The sequence below is a fragment of the Sus scrofa genome, chromosome 6, assembly GCF_000003025.6.
Source record: "Sus scrofa isolate TJ Tabasco breed Duroc chromosome 6, Sscrofa11.1, whole genome shotgun sequence".
In the NCBI taxonomy this organism is placed as follows: domain Eukaryota; kingdom Metazoa; phylum Chordata; class Mammalia; order Artiodactyla; family Suidae; genus Sus; species Sus scrofa.
This window is the reverse complement of record NC_010448.4, coordinates 23,028,769-23,052,504: the sequence shown is the minus strand read 5'-3', so window position 1 is coordinate 23,052,504 and position 23,736 is coordinate 23,028,769. Positions and strand designations below refer to the sequence as shown.

At 38.2% G+C, this 23,736-nt stretch overlaps 1 protein-coding gene across 7 annotated transcripts in view; it reads left to right on the top strand.

The window, feature by feature from the left end:
* CDH8 (cadherin 8) overlaps positions 1–23,736 on the top strand; it is a 721,537-nt gene that overhangs the window by 591,997 nt on the left and 105,804 nt on the right. For all 7 annotated transcript variants that reach the window (XM_021093979.1, XM_021093977.1, XM_021093978.1 and 4 more), the window contains one exon: positions 106–242. In XM_021093979.1, coding sequence (XP_020949638.1) covers positions 106–242 — 137 coding nt within the window. The remainder of the gene's footprint in view (positions 1–105; positions 243–23,736) is intronic.

Genomic DNA, 23,736 nt, shown 5'->3' with positions numbered 1-23,736 from the left:
ATTTGACTGCACAACTATGGCTCTCTAAGGATTACTAAAGGGCTGCTGTGGAATGTATGGATCACATAAACACTGAGGTAGATGACGGATGTATCTGTTTTGTAGGTTTTCCATCGACCGGCACACTGACCTGGAGAGACAATTCAACATTAATGCAGATGATGGGAAGATAACCCTTGCAACACCCCTTGACAGAGAATTAAGCGTATGGCACAACATAACCATCATCGCTACTGAAATCAGTAAGTGCCTGGGTTTGTTCATTTCTTCCTTGTGTGACTGGGGTCAGTTTATGCCTAGTGATCGTATGATAAGTGGTCCCAGTTTCAATTAGATATTTTGGCATTGGAGCTTATTTTATCGTTCCCAGGGAGCCTTTGAATGTGTCATCTCAACAGGAAATAATTTACAGTCTGGCAAATTATCCAAAGGTTGCAATATATGTGAGAAGAAATGTTCTCATATCCAGATACTCTTACTCTCATATCCATTGTTCAGCCATTAAAAATAATGTTTTGCATACTATAATGTGGGGAAATAGCATAAGAGGATAGGTTAAAAAAATAGAATTCAGGCACTACATAGTATAATTTAAATAAGTGGACATTAACATATAGAAAATATAGAAACTATTACATATTTAAACTATGTATATCTGCACGCACATATACATGCCAAATATGTAGAAGGAAAATTTACACTGTCAATATACATCATTTTGGGGAGATGATATTATAGATGATTTTATTTTTGTTTTGCTTTTTAGAGTTAATGTATTTTACACAGTAATCATAGACTATGTAAAATTATATCTTAGATATAAGATTCTTCACAAATTACATGTAAAAATGTAAGCCTTTTTATCAGAGGTGGTTCCAGGGTTGTTAAAATAACATATGTTAGTCTTTTTGCCAATTTTTAATGAGCATAGCTTCTTTGATTACACTTAATGACACCACAATTGAGTCTCTAAATAATAGCTACATGGTAAAATTCAGTGCTATACTGTCTGAGAACTTGCACTCTGCCTCTCCAATTTTCTATTATACGAAAACATGCACAGGGCTCTGACGCTCATTTTATTTCCAAGCCAATAATATTTTGCATATTTTCTGACTGTCATCTTTCCATGAAGGAGCAGATAAGGACTTAAACAGTTTACATTAGCTCAAGGGAGACAATATTTGTGAGGGGACCGGGGTTGAGGGAATCTGACTAAGGAAACAAAAACCTACGTTAAGAGAGATTCATGGGCATATATACAGTATAAAGGAGGTAGGCCCTAAAATCTGCTCTATGTACTCCCTCTAAAATCTGCACTGGTTTCACAGCCAAGATGAAAACAGGGGACGTAACTCTAAGATAGGTGAGTAGTTTGCTCGTCAGAAGAAGAGTAATCTAGACCTTCAGCAACAGCATGCTTTTTCCTTATTCTGCGATGTGGGAGTAATGCCTTCCATGGAGCCTTACTAAAAACAAAACAAAACACAAAACTGTGTGAGAAAGTGACAAGTCAAGACTGCATAATGTTTCTTTTGGCCACCTCTATGCAGGCAAGGAAATTGCAGCCACGTTGAGATGGGGGGGGGGGAGAATAGTGCTTTGGAAACTTTGATGTTTTCCCTGTCTTAGGAGTACCACTGTCTTCTCCAGTAGATTACTCTGACCGTAGTTTCCCCTTGTCACATTAAGGGATAAAGCAAACGAAGTATTCTACTTGGTGGCTTTAGTTTATTAGAAGCATTAACCCCAAATGGAGAGGTACAGATGGACAATTTTGATAATTTGCAATGTCGAAGCCATATAACATCACCTTAAGCTTCTTTGAAAAAACTGTCTATTTAGATTTGTTTAAGGCTACAAAAATGCTCTAAAGGACCATGGTTTTCTTTAAAGCATGTAGGCAATAATTACTTATAAAGGAATTTTCTCATGTATTGACTATAATAACCCAGCTCAGCCTTAATCATGACACTTTTTTTTAGGGGATGGATGCCTTCACTTAAATACTCATAAAAGAGACCCTAATCTTACGAATACACGCAATCTATTCTAAAGAGTAAGAGGAAATGAAATAAGCAGAACAGGCGGTTAAGAAACATTTCAGGGGCAATCCAGAAACAAAAACTCATTTGCAGGGAATTCCAGGGAAGAAAGGCAGACAGACACAAAAGCAGGTGCTCCAGGATAATGAGCTGTTAACTCCAGGGTGACAAGGGTCCCCAACCCAGTCGGGGAAGACATTTATCTGTTCATTCATTCAGTCATCAATGAACAAGTCTTCAGTACTACCGAAGCATTGTTCTAGTGTCTGGGGATATAGCAGTGAGTGAAATAGACAAAAACCCTGGACCATTTGGAGTTGTCCTTATTTTGGAAGTCCCTGCATATGAAAGGATGAGAAGTCCCTGCATATGAAAGGATGAGTTGGATTCTGCTGATGTAGCCATATGTAACACAGAGGTTAGGAAGGAGATGATGAGTATTGGGAATGGCAAGTGGTCCCATGCTGATGGTGTGAAGAAAGTGCTACAACAAATCTCCAATGAATTATGATTGATTCAAAAATATTAAAATATAGACAAGCTATAATTTTCTTCATGGCTTGAGAGACATCACTCAAATATGTCCCAGAATCAGTTTTACAATTAGCTCCTGTAGAAACCAAATGGGAAATGATTCTGTTCACATGACAACCTTCAGCTTTTCTTTGAACTGTAATAGAATTAAAAATATATAATCCAAACTTACATTATTCTGTTGAAATCAGTGGGAGTTATCTCACCTTTTGTTAATTTTTCTGTCTTTTTTTAAAACTCAGATTGAAAACTAAACATTTTTTGAATGTTTTCATGTACCTTTCTTAGACCCAACAAGAATGGGGAGAGAACTTTAATTTTTAGCTGTAAAATACAAGCTGAGGTGGGCATAAATCTAGAAATTTTAAATGTACAATTAGGTTATCTTTATTCTAAATCATGAAAGGAAGTCAAAATACTAAGATCATAGAGAACTTAAGAAAAAAATTGAGTTAGAAACTTGTTTTGACTCAGTTTTATTATTTAGCTCATCATGTAATGTTTATCTTCCAAAGCCACAGACCATGTCTTGGAAAAAATATTAAAGGGAGATTTATTGTACTTGGATGAGATGAATGTTTGAAACTACCCAGGGCACGAGAACCCCATAGGGGGAGGTTCTAATAAAAATAAAGGAATATTCATTCCAGGGAGAACAATTTAAAATCACTTTTGGAATACCATCTCATCAGATAAAAGATTTAAGCAAATGAAATTAAGCTAAAAAATGGATTTTAGGAAAGTCCATCTGTTATCTCTTAATGAGAATGGAGATGTCATCCTTTATCCTTTTGTGTCACATTCACTTAACCAAGGCTGAGATGCTTCACTGTGTGTATGTCCCAAGTATTTCAGTGGTAATAGGTCTGACTTGCCAACACAATCAACAGGCACATCTCATTACATGAGCTGGCAGTTAGAGGCCCAAGTGCTAACAAGAGGTTAAGCTTGTACAGTGCATCTCTGCTAAGTATCTTTGCTGGTAGCAGCCCCATTGCTTGTGCATGGCTGCTGTGTACCACGGTGATGAAGGCTTAAAGTAAATTTAGCTAATTAAAATAAACCCTGAAAAAGTATTGTATAATCCCTAGGATGCACTTAATTTTCACTTCTCTCTTTGAAAGGAAGCACTATTATTATATGCATTTTTCATCAAGGAAACTCAGACGCAGGTTATGTAACTTGCCCCAAAGAGAGCACAGAGGCAGAGGCAGAATTGGTACCCTTTTTTTAAAAAATTTTTTATTATGATTGATTTACAGTGTTCTGTCCATTTCTGTTGTACAACAAAGGGACCCAGTCATACATATATATATATATATATATATATATATATATATATACATTCTTTTTCTCACATTATCCTCCATCATGTTCCATTACAAGTGATTAAGATATATAGTTCCCTGTGCCATACAGCAGGATCTCATTGTCTGCCCAGATGCAAGAGTTTTCAACTACTAACCCCAGATTCCTAATCCATCCATATTATCTAACTACATATTACATATTCTTAAATGCCTGCTTCAGGAAGAACTCTCTCCTCTGTCTTCTTTCCTTTCATCTTCCTTCTTAAATTGAGCTTCCGATACTGACAAATCATTTCCTGAAGTGAGTAAGTGAGTGAGCGAGGTAATTCTCCTGTGCAAAGCAGAAGGCTAGGGCAGGGACAGGAGTACAGTGGAAGAATGAACATGTCTGACTTCGCTCAGGTCCTCCTATTCTAATGTATATAATTCAGGGGAGGGATATTGCTTAATGGACAAAGCCAGGCTTTGGAGCTGTTCAGAGGGGAATTCTATTCCTATTTTTTTGTTGTTGTTGTTTTTGTTATTATTTATTTTTTATATAATGATTTTTATTTTTTTTTCCATTACACCTGGTTTACAGTGTTCTGTCAATTTTCCACTGTGCAACATGGTGACCCAGTCACATATATATGTATGCATTCTTTTTTCTCACATTATCATGCTCCATCACAAATGACTAGACATAGTTCCCAGTGCTACACAGTAGGATCTCATTGCTAATCCATTCCAAAGGCAATAGTCTGCATCTATTAACCCCAAGCTCCCAATCCATCCCACTCCCTCCCCCTCCCCCTTGGCAACCACAAGTCTCTTCTCCAAGTCCATGATTTTTTTTTCTGTGGAAAGGTTCATTTGTGCTGTATATTAGATTCCAGATATAAGTGATATCATATGGTATTTGTCTTTCTCTTTCTGACTTAGTTCACGCAGTATGAGAGTCTTTAGTTCCATCCATGTTGCTGCAACTGGCATGATTTTGTTTTTTTATGGCTGAATAGTATTCCATTGTGTATATATATACCACATCTTTACCCAGTCTTCTCTTGATGGACATCTAGATTGCTTCCATGTCTTAGTTTGTAAATAGTGCTGCTCTGGCATGCATACATTGCATTTCATTCATTGGGGTGCATTTGTCTCTTTGAAATATGGTTTTCTCCGGATAGATGCCCAGGAGTGGGATTGCTGGATCATACAGTAGTTCTATATATAGTTTTTTAAGGAACCACCACACTGCTCTCCACAATACATTCCCACCAGCAGTATAGGAGAGTTCCCTTTTCTCCACATCCTCTCCAGCATTTATTGCTGGAGGACTTTGTGATGATGGCCATTCTGACTGGTGAGAGTGATAGTTCATTTCGATGAAGTTCACAGAGAACTCGACATATCCTGTGTGTCTCAGTCACCTGGGCTACTGGTTAAATTAAACTGTGTTGAAGCTTTTGCCTAGGACTTACTTAGACTCTCAAGTCAGCCATTCAGGAACTCACTTTTAACAAGTTCTCCTACCTCCTCTCCACTCTCCCCATCAGATGTACATTTAATTAAATTATCCTCTAATTAATATAATTGTAAATTACAAACATAATTATTATGTTGTGAAGGAAGGTAGAAAGAGGTGAGGTGTTCTTCTGTTTGTGTGTTTTGGTCTTTATTTTTTTGTTATTCCTGTGATGATGAGTATTATTTCACTGAGTTGAGGTTTGAGCCAAGGCTTCTTAGATGATACACAAGCTTCCTTGAGGTTGGGCAGGACAGTAAGACCTTCTTAAGAGAACAGCATGAGTAACAAGCACAGCTGTCTGAGAGATAAAGGATATTGGAGACAGTAAGGGCACACATGTGCTTAGAATAGTCTCTGCAGGAGCATTTCAGAGGTAGGGAATGTCAGTTTTAGCATATCTTTCCCAGAGAAAGTGGTGATGTGGGATGGAAAGAAGGGAAACCCGCTGACACTGTGTCCCTGAGAGCAGGCAACTGGCATTTACAGAAAGCCGAGTACTGTTGGTTACCTGAAAGTATGTAAAGCAGGAAGCATATAATTGCCCATTAAATTAATCTCTTTGAGTTAGTGATAATGCATTGCTCTAGCCCACTGCAGGAGGCTGCACACAATATCGCAAATGAAGCTTTTCACTAACGATGGTTAAATCTCCCAGGGACACACTAGTTTGATAGCACTTAAGGAATGTTTCTTCCTGGCATACAGCCCAGTTGCCAGAAACATTGTTTTGTCCAACCCAGGCTACTTAGGAAAAATATATCTTTATAGGGAACTCATTGTTTAGAGAAATTTGGGGTCCTGGAGTTGGATGGAATTAGTCACATCATGGCCATCTACTCTGGGGCAAATTATTTCCCCTCTCGAGCTCACTGTTTTCCCATCTATGAAATGGGAGTCATAATTATTTCTTAAAATTTAGGGTGTAGGAGCAATTGAATTAAAAGTGATGGAACTGTACCTCTTAACTTAAAAATCTACCTATAACCTTTAGATCTTGAATAAATTGCTCATGTTCTTATTAATATAGCCTTAGCCATAGGCTTTGAATAACATCTTAATTTTAAACTATTTGGTTTATATCATCTTTTACTCCTCCTCCCCACAACAAAATTGGTCACTGTGACTATGTGTTACCACTAGGTACAGTTGTTTTTCTTCATTACACAGCTAATATGCTTGTTCACTGATTCTTCCTGTGCCCGGTTTCAGCATGGTAGATTGACCAGTGGCTAAAGAAAGGCGCTCAAAATGAAGCAAACATACTCTTGAGGTGCCTGATTGAACTAAGAACTTTAGATCTTACATCAAGTTCTCATTCAAATATGTAATGTCTCTATCTGTTGCCTGTGGCATAATCGGGACTAGAGATTCTTTAAGATTCATTCCCTTACATAGAATTGAGTGGAAGCAGATGGAGAGAAGCTATTATCCATTTGAATAATTCTCACTGAAGGGAAAGGGTGATGAAAGCCTCAGGTGGACGGTGAAATTCAGGGGCAGGAGTAGTCAAGGGGCTCCCAAATATCAGAGAAACTGGAGAAGTATGACAGATGTGACTGTCTGGGAAAATAGGCACATGGCAGGTTCCTATCACAGTCCCCTCCTTCAGACAAGCATACAGGTTCTGTAAGGTAGAGATCAATATTCTTACTATTCTTGAGGTTTATAATGAGGGGAAGTGGAAAATGAAATATGAAAAAGTGGGAGGTCCCATTTTCACTTAAGCCAACACAGTCTCCCTGAGGATGCAGGTTTGACCCCTGGTCTCGCTCAGTGGGTTAGGACCTGGCACTGCCACAAGTTGCAGCGTAGGTTGCAGATGTGGCTCAGATCTGATGTCACCATGGCTGTGGCATAGGCCTGCAGCTGCAGCTCCAATTCGACCCCTAACCTAGGAACTTCAATATGCCACAGGTATAGCCATGAAAGGAAAAATAAAATAAAATAAAATAAAATATGCAAAAGTGAAGGAGAATCTACAGGTTTCCTGGAAAAGCTACAGGGTCCTTTACATGCAGGTTCCTTGCATGTAAAACAAGATAGCAAAAACTGACCCGACTCCAATTCCTCTGTACAAGGAGGGATTGCAGTGTCATTCCAAGTTCAGCGAGAGGCCTGATACAGACCCCAAAGCGATATCATTCTGTGGGTAACCCACACAGGTTTATTTTAACCTCTGTAGTGCTCACTTCATGCGCAAGTACACAGGTACTTGACTATTGACTGGGGAATCGCTCCCTGATTTCCTCTTTCTTCTGCATCCATCCTCCCAATATCCTCCTAGGACCACTCTGTCTCTTTTATCTTTACCCCTCTTTCGTTCTAACCTACCTAGAAAAAGCCTGCAGATTAAGATCAGAGATAAAGAATTTAACTAGGAACCCCTTTAGGATGTCAGTAGTCCCTTAGTTCTAACCCCAAAAAAGATAGAAGCTGTGAGGCTTCTATCCCTATTTCTTGCCCTGGTCTCTCTTTATAAACTGCCCTCCCCAAACCCTCAGCAATAGCTCTTACTGAAGATAAAGAGTAGAAGATATGCAGCCAACAGTAATTCATGTTGTTCAGGTACAAGTTGTAGCAAATTGATCAGTCATGGTGAATGGTCATCTCCAGGTTTAAGGGTACCAGACAAAGGGGGCAGGTAGGGGAGGTCTTAGATACATGAATAGATTATAAAGATTAGATAATATGAGGTTGATTTATCCTCAGTTATGGTTTCTCTGGGGACAGAGGAAGAAGCACATGGGCTTGGGAAGAAAGCACAGGTATCATGATGTCTAAAAATCAAAGAGAATAATATAGAAGTGACCAAGTTTATACGTCACTGTTCTTGGATGGAGTCATTACTTTTTCACACTCACTCCATTGGTAAGTTACTTAACTTCACTCTGTGGCTTAGTTTCCCTATTCATATAATGGGGGAGGAATTAAACACCTTTAGAGCTGGGTGGTAAGAATTTTTTAAAAAAATTGTATTGGGACATAGTTGACTTTCAGAGGTGATTATGTTTATGTGCTAATATCTTTCTGAACAGAGTAAACTTTTGGGAATAATGCTAATGCTAATATTAATTATTCTAGCAATAATTATAAAGTAAACATTAATTTTAGAATTTTATATAATTAAAGAGGCTGTGCCTAAAAGTGACCTTTTTGTCATCAAGTAAAACCACCCCCCTTTATTTTGAGGATATACACATTTTGAATTTTTGAGGAAACCTCAGATTATTTGGGAGGAACAATTTCCCACAAACATATGTATCTGGTAGGAGGGGCTTATTTCCTCTGTCAGACCTGACCAGCTTAGCAACCTTTAAAAGCCACCTTCTTACCCAAACTCAAGGTTATAGTCACTGATATAACTGTTTGCTCAGAAAGCAGTAATGGTTACTAGCTAAAAACATAAACTAGGGAGTTCCTGTTGTGGCTCAGCAGGTTAAGAACCTGGCATAGTTTCCATGAGGATAGGTTTGTTCTCTGGTCTTATTCAATGGGTTAAAGATTCAGTGTTGCCTCAAGCTGCAGTGTAGGTCACAGATATGGCTTAGGTCTGGAGTTGCTATGGCTATAGCCTAAGCCTACAGCTGCAGTTCTGATTTGACCCCTACCTAGCCCAGGAACTTCCATATGACACAGATGTGGCCATAAAAAAGAAAAGCAAACAAACAAAAATCCCATGAACTATGACGTCAAATGTTCACAGCCAAAACATATGCTCTGTGTGAGATCTGAATGCATTACATGATCTCTTTAAGGCTTAGTTGATTTAGTTGAAGTTTTTATAACAATTAAATGAGATAATACAGGTAGAATGCATAAAACAGAGCCTGGCATATAGGAAGGACTCAGTAACAATTTTTTTTTTCTCTTTAATGCCCCTCTCCCTCTTCCTCATCTTCTTCTCTGTACTTTTCCAGACCAAACTTGATGCTTACTCTTTCTTACATAAACTATTAGTTCATTATCTAAACATTCTATTTGTCATTCATTTTTCTCTTTTTTTTTCCCCAGCTACTTGGGCTAAGGAATAAAGGGAATCAAAATAGTCACATGGATACTCTGATTTGTATTGGTTCCCTTCTGCTGTGTAACAAGTGATGCCCAAACTTAATGACTTAAAGTCATGAAGATGTATTTTTCCTGGTTCTGTGGAGCAGTTGGGAAGTTGTTTTGCTCTGAACTGATTTTGCTAGTCTATCTGGTAGAATAGTGGCTTTGTCAGAGGCTGGACAGTCTACATTGGCCTCACATGTATATATGGAAGGCTGGTTAGAGCATGACGCCTTAATTGGCACCTCTTCTCTGCTCCACATGGCCTTTCATCCTCTAATAGGCTAGCTCAGCTTCTTCAGTGCTCCTTCCAGGCTTCTATGGAACAGCAAAAGACCAGAGAACAAGTACTCACCAAGTCTCTATTTGCATCAAGTTTGCAAATTCCACTGGTCAAAGCAATTCACATTACCAAGAGTAGGTTCAAAGGGTGAAGAAATAAATGTTACCTCTTGATGGGAGGAACTGAAATTTCCAAATATTAGGGGCATTAAAAAATTATTTCGGACTGGGGTGCCAATATGTATAACCAAGAGGTGATACAGATCTGTAGCCTACATACAACGATATTTTCCTTCCAGATTGCTCTTCTTGTAGGATATATACATCCAAAATTCTCTGCTCTAACATCTTACTTATTTGAGAAAAGGGATTAGCTGCAATATTTGTAACCGTTGTCAACAGGTTAACTATGGATTCTTTAGAATTTCAGCTTCAATAGCAATTTGTATTATTCATATTAAATCTATCAGTGCATTTATACTGGTATAAAAGCTTCTATCACATGACTGCTGGTATAAGCTTTAGCTATTATTACCACCATTTCTTGATAGCCAAGCTGGGGTAAGTTCTTTGGCTATAAATTCTCATAGAGCCATCCTCTTTGCCTTCAAGTAACTGGTTGAGGCTTATCATACCCATTTATTTGTTTGAGTTTTAAAATGTATTTCTAAGGAGAGAAATAGGTGAGGTCCTTGTTCTCATGAAACATTGCTTTATTATTGATCACTGTTTTATCCTGGGAGCCTAGCATAGTGCTTGGGGCGCCCAGTAAATATTTGCTGAGTTAATGAATGAGTAAAGGAAATAAGAATTAATACCACAAGAGATTAACCTGCTGAGTCCTGACTCTAAACAGACACTATTAATTGATTAGCGGAAAAGATCTTTGCTTTAATATACCCCACTCAGCTTTTGTTAAGAGTCTTAGATAGATAAGCACATAGGCACAATGGCTTTCTGCATTTTTAAAAGTCATTCTTTCTTGCATGACTGAAGCTGAGGCATAAAGGGCAGGAACAGCATTGCTCTCCTTGTATGAAAATTGTGGGGCATTGGCTCCGCTCACAGGGAAAGCGTCCCATAGAATGTTAACCAATCTGAAGAGTCAGAGGCAGAGACCATGAGAAAGGTGCTGGCAGAGAGGAACCTCAGGTCCCCTCGCTTTTTCCCTAAGGAGCCGGACTTCTGATCTCGGAATCTTTATTCCTCTTCCCTCTGAGAGCCTGAGGCAAGCCCTGAATTATGCCAGCCCACACTTCATTACCCAACAAGCCCATTTATCGTTTAATCTGATCTGTATTGAACAAGTGGAAGCAGGTTACAAAGCAGCAAAGCCTAAAGAATGAAAATGCAGCACGTTTTCTGATTACAGGGATCCCTAATCCAAAGCTTAGAAGCTAGGGCTAAAAATAGACACCAATTCCATCTTTTAGCATGTTGGTGCCAGGTCAGGTGGCCCTTCAGCCAGATGGGAGAAATGTGAACTCTGAGAACCTGCTTCTATCTAAAGTGGGGGGGCAGGGCATTGGTTACTCTCCACCCTCACTTACAATACTGGTATTTTCTTGTTCCTGGAGTATCTACTGGACAAGGGTTCACCCCACATGTTTGTTGCCCTAGGTCCAGGGTTTTGCTGTTTGTCACAAGGAAGCAACAAAGTAGAATTTAGAGAAATTGTCTCTAAGGCACACATTGAAACTTAATTATTTGTTTTAAAAAGCATATAACTGGGAAGAGGGTGTTATTTCTCCATTGGATGGGAGAGACAGGCTTCTCTGAGATGATTCTTTTGGGAAGGTACATGCCTTTTATTTTGGCCATGCCCAGAGCATTGAGAATTCCCCAGGCTAGGGTTCAAACCCACACCACAGCAGCAGCCTAGCTGCTGCAGTGACAACAGTGAATCCTTAACCCACTGTACTACAAGGGAATCCCTGGGGAAGGTATATTTTCACCAGGTTCATGAAGTAACTGTAGGCTTTTGTCAGAGATGTATCTCTAAATTAACAAATGTCTTGCTCAAGAGGAGAAGCACTTAGAATATCTTCTAAAGATTAGAGAAATCAGGAAAGAAAAGAAGATACGGTTGAAAAGTTAAGTATAACAAATTAAGATTGCCTTTGGAAGCCAGGTATAGGAAATGATCTTACCCTCTGTGTCTGTCAAATACATCAACATATCAACATAAGGGAAATATAGGACTCAGAATATTAGCATTCCAGATTTAGGAGCAGAATAGGTTATGGGTAGAACCAAGAGCCTACACATGGAGAGTGAGAAGGGAGAATACAGCTATGATGATGGATCAGAATCACCCAGAGAGCTTGTTAAAACGTATATTCCTGGGCCAAAGAACTGGTCTTTCTAATAAGTTCCCATATGAGACTGATGCTGCTGGTCCAGGGACCACGCTTTGAGAACTATTGCTACAGTCCCTGCAGTCCTAATTCAGAATAAAGCTAAGACTGCATTAATGATGCATTAAAAAAAAAAAAGCTAAAACTGCATTTCTGTTTGAATGTACAGAAATTGGCATCTGGTTAAAACTAATGAGCAAAGAGGAGAAACAAATAGTGCTGGATATTGTAAGCCTTAGCGACAAGGATGAAAATAATGATGCAATTAAGAGTTGTTGCTTACTGTATGCTAGGCAACGTTCTAGTACTTCTCATGCCTTTTAGCCATTTAATCCTTGCAACAGTTCCCTAAGATGGTATTGCCAGTTCTCTCATCTAATAAAGCTAAGATACCAAACTTCAGTTTCTCCATGTTTAGGTGGCTAAGTGTATATTTGATCCTAGCTTTGTCTGACTCTTCAGTCCTATTTTTAAGAATTGAGCTTCCATCGTCTCCTAGTGGTAGTCTAGTTACTACTGAGACATCGTAATTCATGCTAACAGGTCAGAAAACAGAAAAGATGACTCATTACTTCACAGCCTTCCTTCTGCTAGCTTTTTATAAAACAAGTTAGACACAGTGGGAGATTATTAATAGGTTTTTTTTTCCCCCACTGAAAGGGCAGGAGTAGGTGTAGGTGGGGATAACAAGTTTAAAATTCGCATCTGTGAACTATCTGTACCATGGGAATTTGGATTTTTAGGAACCTCTAGTTCCTAAATTTAAAACAAACTAAAGGGGCTCCTTATATTAAAGTTTGACTGCTCCTGCAACCCCTATCCAGGAGATAAACCTAGAAAGATGCCCAAGATGATACACCTGCTGTTATATTTGGACAATGAAACCTTAATGATAGGCTGAATAAGGGATACAAGGAATAAAACCATGGATGGCAAATGTGGAAGGAAAAAGCATCAACACTGCAGGCAAACAAATATAAATTCCAACCTAGGTTCCATTGGCAACTACCTACTTGAACATTAACAATTTCCTTGATCCATCTAATGTGTTTATTTACAGATAAAAAGGAAACTTTAATACTGAACAAGGAACTAAAACTCACCTGGTTGATATAGTGAACATATATGTATATATAATTACTATCATATTTTTATAATGAATATGGATTATATCACTATAATCATCACATTATATCATATATTCTAAATATATTTTAATATATCTGTTTTTAGCAGTGGTAATAATGACCAAAGCCTCATCTTCTGTTCTTTCAGGTGGACTGTTGTGAGCTTGATGTTTAAGAGACACTGATTTTTTAGAACCTTCTCTCTGTCTTGACTTTAATGGTTTTGCTTAGCAAAACAAATAAACCATTCTAAAGCACTGTGAAGAAAATCTGTTTGCTAAAAAAAAATGTTCTATTTGAGCATATATATTTTTTCCCTAGCTTTTAAATAAGACTTGTCATTAGATTGTGTGTTAGGCACAGTATCTAAATCTTGTTGCCTGTTAATATTTGAGTATCTCTGGATATAAAAATATCCACACTGAGCCAGCATTTGATTTCCTGCTGAACTGTTTTTCACATTTCCAATATAATTATGTAGCAGTTACAAGGAAACAAAGACTGAACTCCACAGAATACCATAGAAACCCATATTTGTTTATTTAAAAAAAGATATATAAAGCATCTAAGACAAAAACTGATGTGTTGGGTGACTTGCAGGGAAACTGATACCTAAAATAAATCTGAAAATATCCAGATATTTATCAGAAATCATTGGTTAGGCAGGGATTTAAGAAAGCATTTATATGTTCTACAAATGGCCTCTGGCATGTAAACAAGAGGATTTAGTCACAATGGGAAATACTGAATTAAATGTCTTTATTTTGTCTTTGGCCTCTGAATGACTGATTTTGTCCCTTGTAGTGTCCATCTTAAAGAGAGTTAGGATACAATAAATAAGTCACTCAATGTACCCAATAATTTTTAACTGATTACACAAAACCCTAGTGAGTCAAACACATTTCTGCCCTTCTCTACTAGACACTATGGTCGCAGGTTGTTAAAGGCCTGGTTCCCAGCCTAGAGATGGGGCCTCTGCAGTAAGGAGAGAACCCTGGACCACAGTCACAGTCATTTTCTCTAATGGAGGGAAATTAGACACATCCTAACCACACATATGAGAAAGAAATTAGTTCTATATGATGCCTTCTCCATCACTCTTCAGAGTCAAGCCCAGTGCCACCTTGGGACAAGTGAAGAGGAAAAGCAGGACTGTTAACAGGCAAAGGAACAGCATGAATCCACCCAAGGTGTTTTGGGAATTTTGTGATGACAGGGAGGGACTTAGTGATCTTGGCTTGTTTCCATCAGGCTTATGGTAGCCTCCATTGTATGCTCCGTTTCTTTCCATGGAGACCTTTCTGGAGCCTTTTCACCAATGAGAACATAAAAATGAATGCCCAAGTTCTGCTGTTTGGTTGTAGGAAGGCTGGGGAAGCTCACTGGTCTTTGGACATAAGAATCATGCTCTAGGAAAATTGCACAGATGCATGTAGAGCAACTCTCCTGTGATCCCCATGGACTCTCAGTCTGGTAAATTGAATAATATCAGGGTGTGGCAGTCAAGGGACATGATAAACTAACTAGGGTTTGAGATGCTACCTAATTCCAGGCAGAGTGACAGTCACCAAAGTGAGATGCTCCCTGATTCCAGGGGTTCCACGAGGTTCAAACATTTGTCATTCACTCTCTGTAACAACCTTGAGATGGACATACCCTGAGTGTTGTTTCAGAAATATGTGAAGTGAGATCCAAAGAAGTCAGAACGTGTATATAAGGTCACAGATCTAATACTGTGAGGTTCAGATTCATCAGTTTTAATGTCAAACCTGATCTGTCTACTCTTTGGTGCTACTAAGCATGACAGATGGGAAGACAGGGCAAACATCCTTGAAAAATATTAATATTTGTATGCACATGCTATTAGATGCCAGCCTTTGTACTAGATAAAACTCATTCGGGAACCAAAAAATCAGGGAATTCTATTGCTCAAGTTCAACTTGGAATAAAAATCATATGACATGATATCACATAAGGTGGTGTATTTATTTTATTCAGTGTAGTTTTGCTGAGAAACTTGGTGCATCAACACCTTCACATGGATACTTTGGTCCTTCTTCTTAATGTGTACTTATTGTAATTATTGTATCTGCAATAGGAACATCTAATTTTAAGAGGCAAGGAGTTGGATATCATAAATCCATTCAGGAAACATAGGCTCAATTCTTGGGCCCTATTGTAGTGGTACCTCTGGACTTTAAGGTTTTCTTTAGTATGTGGGTAAAATGAGACCATTACTAAGTTCTCATCCATCTCTGGTTGATGGATCCTCGGTGGCTTCAGCATAACATGATAATGAAGAGCAGAGGTTTGGGGATAGAAAGATATGGGATTGTAAACTACCTACAATATCTGTAAGTCATGTAATGTTCGGAAAAATGCTTATCCTTTCTAAGCCTCAATTTCATCATTTTAAGATATGGATAATCGTGTTTTTGTATATTGTTGTGTGCTTCACATGCCATAGGCCCTGGTCTTAAATAAATCACAGAATGGTTGAAATATACAGGGGAAGATGGGATGAGGGGTAGGCGGCAAACATCTTTTTCCTTTAAAACACCCGATTCAAAGTATGGTCGAGGGTAAATTAAGACCTTTGAGACATTGCCAAGGGTTCTATAAGGTCAAATATGTTTATAATAATGCTCAGTTGCTATTTTCCTTTTTCTCTCATGCTTTCACGACAACATGAGAATGGAGTTTTCCAGAGGTTACAGGACATGTGTTGGTATTTTTGTTCAATGGCTAATGGAATGTGTGCATATGTATTACTTTGTTTTAAAAATTAGTTGTTAGGAGTACCCATTGTGGCTCAGCAGTTTAAAGACCCAACGTTGTCTATGTGAGGATGTGGGTTTGATCGCTGGCCTCACTCAGTGGGTTAAGGATCCAGTGTGGCTGCGGCTGTGGTATAGACCGCAGATGCAGCTCCCATTCAGCCCCTGGCCTGGAAACTTCCATATGCCACAGGTGAGGCTGTAAAAAGAAAAAAAAAAATTAGTTGTAATTTCCAGTTGGTAAATGTTGACAGAGATAACCCAGTAACATGCTTTTATATACAGAAGTTTTCTGATTTCTTTGATAAATTTGAACTGTATAAAGAGACCCTGAAACCACATTGTTTAAGAACTGTTGCTTTAGGAAGGCATTTATCTTCTCAATTAGTTTGCAATATAGTTAGGAGTTCCCTATTGGCTCAGCAAGTTAAGGATCTGGAGTCGTCACTCATGAGGCTCGGGTTACTGCTGTGGCACAGTTTCAATCCCTCGGTCCAGGAATTCTTGCATGCTGCGAGTGCAGCCAACAAAAAGAGAGAGAGAGAGAGAGTAACAACAAAAAGTATTACAACATCTTAGCTATCACGTTGACAAAATAATTTACCACCAGCAATATGTAGGTGGGATAGTGATAGAAGTACCACATATAACATCTTTAGTAGAATTCTGGGTGTAGTATAGAGAGTAAGAACTCAGTAAATGTTGGTCATTGTTAAGGGCAGAATGAAAATGAAGTTAGACCCAATGGAAATAGATTGGCCTTGACATTTTTAGGGTCTCATCAACTAAGGTTGCCTTTTCAGGAGACAGCGTTATGTTAGGACAGATCAAGACTTGCCTTCTGCTAAATCCCTGGTATTGTGACTCAGAGAGGCATATGTGTGGGAATAGGGAATCAAAGAGTGTCACAGAGATATAGGCTAGGGAGACCCAACCAGGTACCTCCAGACAGTGACACCCAGCTTGATGTGCTCTTCTAGGCCTTGCCTCTGAGAACAGATGAGTTAACAGAGCATAAGCCTACCAAGCTTTAAACTACACATCTAACTCCTACTGTTCCTGCTCCATGTTTCTTCAAGCCAATTTAAGAAATGCTGCAATAAAATATGCTGACCTAGATGATGATAATAAGAACAACTGTTAACAACTACTGTTATTCCATCATTTCTTGAGCTTACTCTCCTCAGTGCTTGACACAAGCATTTTGAGTAGAGTTACCCATGGACTTTACAAAACTTCTCTGTGTGTTTGGGAATTATATTCTCTATGACTTGCAAATGAGAAAATCAGGCAGCTATAGTATATCTCTAAGCTCTAAGGACCTCACAGGTAGTACCAGGCAGAGTCAAACTTTGAATCTACGTGTATCTGGCACCAGAACCAGTGTGCCACACTACAAGGCCTTTGCAGACATTCTATTTTTTATTGTAAATTAATGTATTAGCATTCTTGTTATAAGCAAGTGTCTTCCCTGGGCTTGGCTAATGCATGCCTATGCTGAAGTGCCATTCTCTTCGGGAATATCCTGACAAAATAAAGTTTCTGGTCCCTCAAAGCTGAGGACAAAACTTACATCTCAGTGGACCTAGCAAAGTGAATGAGTGGATGATATTTTGGAAAATTTAGTTATAAAACTGAGGCTCTTACCAGATAAGGATAACTGGCCTTTGGATTTCATTTCTGCTACTACTAGGAATTCCTGCAATTTCTATTTTTATGTTATATACTTTGTAAACTGATTCCTTATTCTTTGATACATGGACGCCTCAAAACAACTGTATGAAAATAAGCCAGGGCTGCTTGTATTACCCTGCATTTTAGAGGATGTAGCTGAAGGTGAGAGAGTTTGAGTTGTTTTCTCAAGATCATTCCACTAGACAGTGCAAAGTTATTCTGAAACCCCAAGACTTTTCATGAATCTGTAATTAGTATTCATGCCTCACTGATATTCATTTTGTGACAACAGACATGCGCCAGATCAATTCTGGTAATACACACTGTGACAGCGGTGACAATAATAGCACCTAGTAGTCACACTGGTATAACCATTGATTTTATGGAGTAGTTTTTTTACCCAGAAACTGCATGAATAGTGTCACACACACAAATCAGGCAGATATCATCTTGGTAAACACTTTGAAGCGTGTTAGGACATCAGAAGAAATACAGTTGAGAGTGTGCATGAGTCTACTCTTCAAGGGAGCAAGATGCTTGCTGGCTTGCTCCTTACAGTGTCCATCCTCTCATCTCTCTGCAGACTGTCTTTTCCAAAGCATATAAATGCATCCCCGGAATTGTGTAGGCTTGAAGCTCAAAAGCTTGATCTTGTATTTAAGGTGCTGGGATAGTGCTGGCCTGAAGCTCCTCTTCACAACATAAGTAACCTGCACAGACAGAAGACTGTTAACTTTTAAAAATACAATGAATATTGGAGATAAGAGATGGCTAAATAAATAGGGTATATTGTCCCCATTTTATAATACGGATATACATGGTGTTAATTTCCTCAGGAACACTGAACTAGCACTTTCTGGAAGTAAAATGTCCACCGAGTCTGTCTTTCTGTATCAGTAGACTATATCCAAGTTAACAGCACATAGACTCCTTGCAAGTATCCAGAATTATTCTGGATTAGACTCTCTCCTTTCTTTCTAACTCCTTTCTTTGCTCCCATGGAATCAGCCTTTGGTTTCTCAAAGGAATTCAACAATTTAAAAATTTATATCGGTCTATTGCTGAGGTATGGGTCAAGGTAGATGTGCATTTCAGATCTTGTTTCATATTTGAAAACAATAAAGTTACTTCCTTTCTTATCAAAGCTAAAGCCTAGAAGGCAGAAAACAGTAGAACTCTCCTGCATTATCTGAGAGCATTTTTAAACAATTAGATGCCCGTAATGATGTGATGCCAAAACATCTGGCAGCAGAAATGAAAAATTAAATTAACTGACATTTATCCATATAAAGCAGAGCAACAGATGTGAGGGAAAGCCTGGATGAGTATCTCAACTAATTTTGATGAATTCCAGTAGAAATAAACCCTAATTGTCCATTTATTAAGTCTTTGGAATCATGATTCTAATGATAATAATAGTAATCTCATCTGAGAGTTGGGTGCCAAACTGAAGTGTCAGCCTGCAGCATTTGAAAATCATCCCTTTTTTAATACTCAGATGTCTTCATTCTTTTTTTTTTTTCCTGAAGAATTTTTTTTTGTTTCTTAGCTCTGTTGAGATTTAGATATTTGACTTAAGCACTTGGTTTAAACAACAAAAACTTCTTTAAAAATCATATTATTCCTGCATTCTTTTATCTGCCTTATTCACACAGATTGTTAGGGTTATAGTTCTACTGGAAGTTTCATTTGCATTCTTCTTGAATCCAACAGAATAATGGTGATGATGTCTTAATTTATCCAGCGTATAGCCCTTTACACAGATTTCATTAATCTTTGCAGCATTTCTCTGAGGTATATAAAGGGCAAGTATTATTGGACCCATTTTTCAAGTGTAGAAAATAAGAGAAAATGAGATAGAAAATCATTTTCTTAGGACAACAATAAGAGCTTTGACTAAACCACCCCATATTTGTAGTTGTGGTACTGGTTTGAAACTATGACAAATATTAGCTAATTAATTCACATGGAAATTATTTCATAAACATGTACCATGGTGAGTTATTTGTGTGTGTGTGTATGCATTCTATAGATCGGTATCTAGTTTTATTCTTAGGGGAAGAGGAAAGGGAATTGTTCCTGTGCATTAAAGTAAGCATTGGAGTTGAGGGCTATCTTGATGGGGCTTTTTCTACAGACCTATATCTCATTGGCAATGCCTCATAGAGTAACTCTGGTTTCCTTTACTCACAGAACTGTGTGTTGGATCTGTGGGAAAGAACTACAAGTCAGATCTGCTAAATAAACTTAACAATCAAACTCGTTTTTATCTTAGGTATTGGCATATCCCAACAATCTGTCCTACTCTAGGTTACGATTGCTTAGGAGTGAATACAATTTGAACTTAATGCACATTTAGAGGGCATCAAAAAATTCAGAACCAGAGAGATCCATCTCCTCTGACCATAAACACATGGCCCTAAAGCTTGAGAAAACTAGATGCCAAAGATTACAGGTGGGAATTACAGGTGAAGAGTGCCCATATTCCATTGGAAATCAGGGAAGCCCAACTAAAAGAACTGTGGGTGACTTGACACAACAACTGTGGACTGAGCAAAAAAATTCTTTTTGAAAGGGCTATCTTGAAGATTATGACTCAAACATTGGAGGACCTAAGGTGGTTGACAGGGGAAAGAAGAAGAATGTGTGAAATTCCTTGAAAATTAATTGACTTAAAATAATTTTGCCTATGTTCCACATAATTTAAAAACTTTCTGCTTTTTGTAAAGTAAATAAAATAAGCACTGGAGAACTGTGAACTAATTTCAGTTAGTCAATCTCTTGGTCTTTGTCATACCACACATTACCTTTACCCTAAATGTGTCAGTTTTCTCTAGTTTTCTCCCAAAAGCTTGTGACACAAGACGATGAAGACAGAGAATCTTTGGTATACTTAGTTTAGTGTTGAGACAAAAGGAAATGTCTCATTAATCTGACACCTTTACGGACACGTGTAATGGTCATTATGCTGCATCAGTAATTGAACGTGAATGGTTAGTGATTCATGTAGGTGGTAATAATTATTCTTAGTTTTCCAAAGACAGACTGAGCCCATTTGGGGCCGTCTGTGGAGAAACACAGGGAAGGTGCTGAAGTTGGGTGGTGAGCGCTCTTTGATTTGAATCTAAAATCCATTTGTTTTTCAACCAGCTGCTCTTGACCTCCATGCAATGCCCTTTCTCACTTCTGCCATCAAAGAAAGGAGTCTGAGCCAGAGAGCCTTTGTTTGAATTCTGTCTGGGTTACATACGGGTTAGGTGACAATGGGAAAGTCTCCCCATGTTTCTGAGCTTCATTTCCTTCTTTGTGAAATGCGAATGATAACACCAACATCATAGGATGCTGAATGATCTGAGGTAGAGAAGGCACCTAGTTAGCACCTAGCACCATGCCAGGTACATTGAAATGGACAATTAGTTATATTAGATGTATTAATTCATTTTGTGGTCACAGTATCTTGTTCACCCTAAATTATTCATCTTTGAATTTCCAGGAGCTAGCAAAAACTAGAATATGATACTCAGTGATATTAGTTGCCGTTATTGAGGGTCTGCCTTGCTCCATTAGCCATTCGTTTTGCTGTTACAGATATAACTTTTTTATTTCACTTCTAATGATTCTACAAAATATACAGAATCCTAATCTATTCTGTAACAGCTTTGAAGCATTTTCCAGCTATGCTTCCCTACTTATTTAGCAAAGGGATTAAAAACAACTACCCCTCCCCCTGAAATCCCTAAACTATCAACTCAACGTGAATTTTGCTATTTTCTTGAAGTTAAACCCTAGGCATAAAAATGGCAAATGATTTTTTATGCTGTCAGTTGTGTATTCAGATAACACTTGGTTCTGCCAGAAATTTCCACAGAATTGAAGTTTAGAAGATAAATAAGCAGAAAATCCAACCAGGGACAATCAGAGATTTCCCTTTCAACTCTAGCTCCCAACAGTATTATTTTACAGTTAATGTGCACTCCATCGACTTGGAGGCTGTGATACACATGGAAGGATCAATGGAGGGCTTTGGGGAGGAGGAAAGCCTGCAGACACTCTGCAGTCCTGAGGCCACGACTGGGTGGTGGATCTGAGGTTCCTGTTATGAGCATAGTGTCCAGAGAGTAATATAATCAGAGCTGCTGGAGTGAATAATATGTATTCTGACCCCAGCATGTGTGTCTGAAGTTCATGATGCTCCCTGCTGTAAAGAGCTAGAAATCTGACCCACAGGAACTGGACTAATAGACGAAGAAAAAGATTGGGCAGTTTGGCATCTTGCTTAAGAACATAGGCTCTGGAGAGAGACAGACCAGGTCTTTACTGTTATCCCTTTATGTACTGTACAAGCTCAAATAAGATGTGTAATATAGGGCACTTTGTTTAATATCCTCACCCTAGCAGGAAGTTGGTGCCTAAATATTCTCACTCTCACTAAAAACAAAGCTGCATTTTTGTGGGATGCACATGAGTTGTTCAGAAAGTATGCTAAGGCACCTCTTCGCAAGCTTTTATGTGCCTTTGTGTTAACTGGAAATCTTGCAAAAAAGCAGAATCAGATTCTCAAAGTTAGGAGTAGAAATTCTGCATTTTTAATAAGCTTCCAGATGATGCTGACATAACTGGTCAGTGGGCTAAATTGGAGTAGCAAGGTTCTAGTTATTATGTAATAGTTATCACAAAGCAAAACTTTAGGCTAGTGTTTCTGAGCTCAGTATGCATCCATCACACTCACCTGGGTTGTATATTTATCTATGCATTTTTGAGAGACAAATATTTATTTCAGAAAGATGGGAAAATTTTTGAGGTATTAATGTCTACTAGTAAGGACATTTGCAAGGAATTTTTTTTTTTATTGAAGTACAGCTGATTTACAATGTTGTGCCAATTTCTGCTGTACAGCAAAGTGATTCAGTCACACATATATGAACATTTTTTTCATCTATCATCTCCCATTATGTTCTAACCCAAGAGATTGGACACAGTTCCCTGTGCCAATACGACCAGTTGTGCCAATAGGACCTCAGGCCCATCCATTCTAAATATAATAGTTTGCATCTAGTAACCCCAAACTCCCAGTCCATCCCACTCCCTCCCTCCCCCCTTGGCACAAGTCTGTTTTTTATGTCTGTGAGTCTATTTCTATTTTGTAGATAGGTTCATTTGCACCTATTTTAGATTCCAAAAATAAGTGATATCGTATGGTATTTATCTTTTTCATTCTGACTTACTTCACTTAGGATAATCTCTAACTGCATCTATGTTACTGCAAATGTTATTATTTTGTTCTTTTTATGGAATAATAGTATTCCATGGTATATATGTACCACACATCTTAATTGATTTACCTGTCAATGGACATTTAGGTAGTTTCCATGGCTTGGCTATTGTTAATAGTGCTGCTGTGAACATACAGGTGCATGTATCTTTTTGAATTGTAGTTTTGTCCAAATAGATGCCCAGGAGTGGGATTGCTCGATCATGTGGTAGTTCTATATTTAGTTTTCTGAGGGACCTCCATACTGCTTTTATTGTAGTTGTACCAATGTACATTCCCACCTACAGTGAAGGAGGATTCCCTTTTCTCCACACTGTCTCCAGCATTTGTTATTTGTAGACTTACTAATGATAGCCATTCTGACTTGTGCGAGGTAGTATCTCATTGTAATTTTGATTTGCATTTCTTTAATAATTACTGATGTTGAGCATTTTTTCATGTGCCTGTTGGCCATTCATATGTCTTCTTTGGAGAAACATCTATTCAGGTCTTTGGCCCATTTTTTGATTGGGTTGTTTGTTTCTTTGTTGTTGAATTGTTTGTATTTTTTGGAGATTAAGCCTTTGGTTGCATAATTTGCAACAATTTTTTTTTCCCATTCTGTAGGTTGTCTTTTTGTGTTTCTTTGGGGTTTTTTGTTTTTGTTTTGTTTTTATAAGTTTCCTTTGCTGTACAAAAGCTTTTAAGTTTGATTAGATCCCATCTGTTTGTTTTTATTTCTATTGTCCTGGAAGACTGACCTAAGAAAACATTTGTATGGTTGATGTCAGAGAATGTTTTGCCTACGTTCTCTTCTAGATT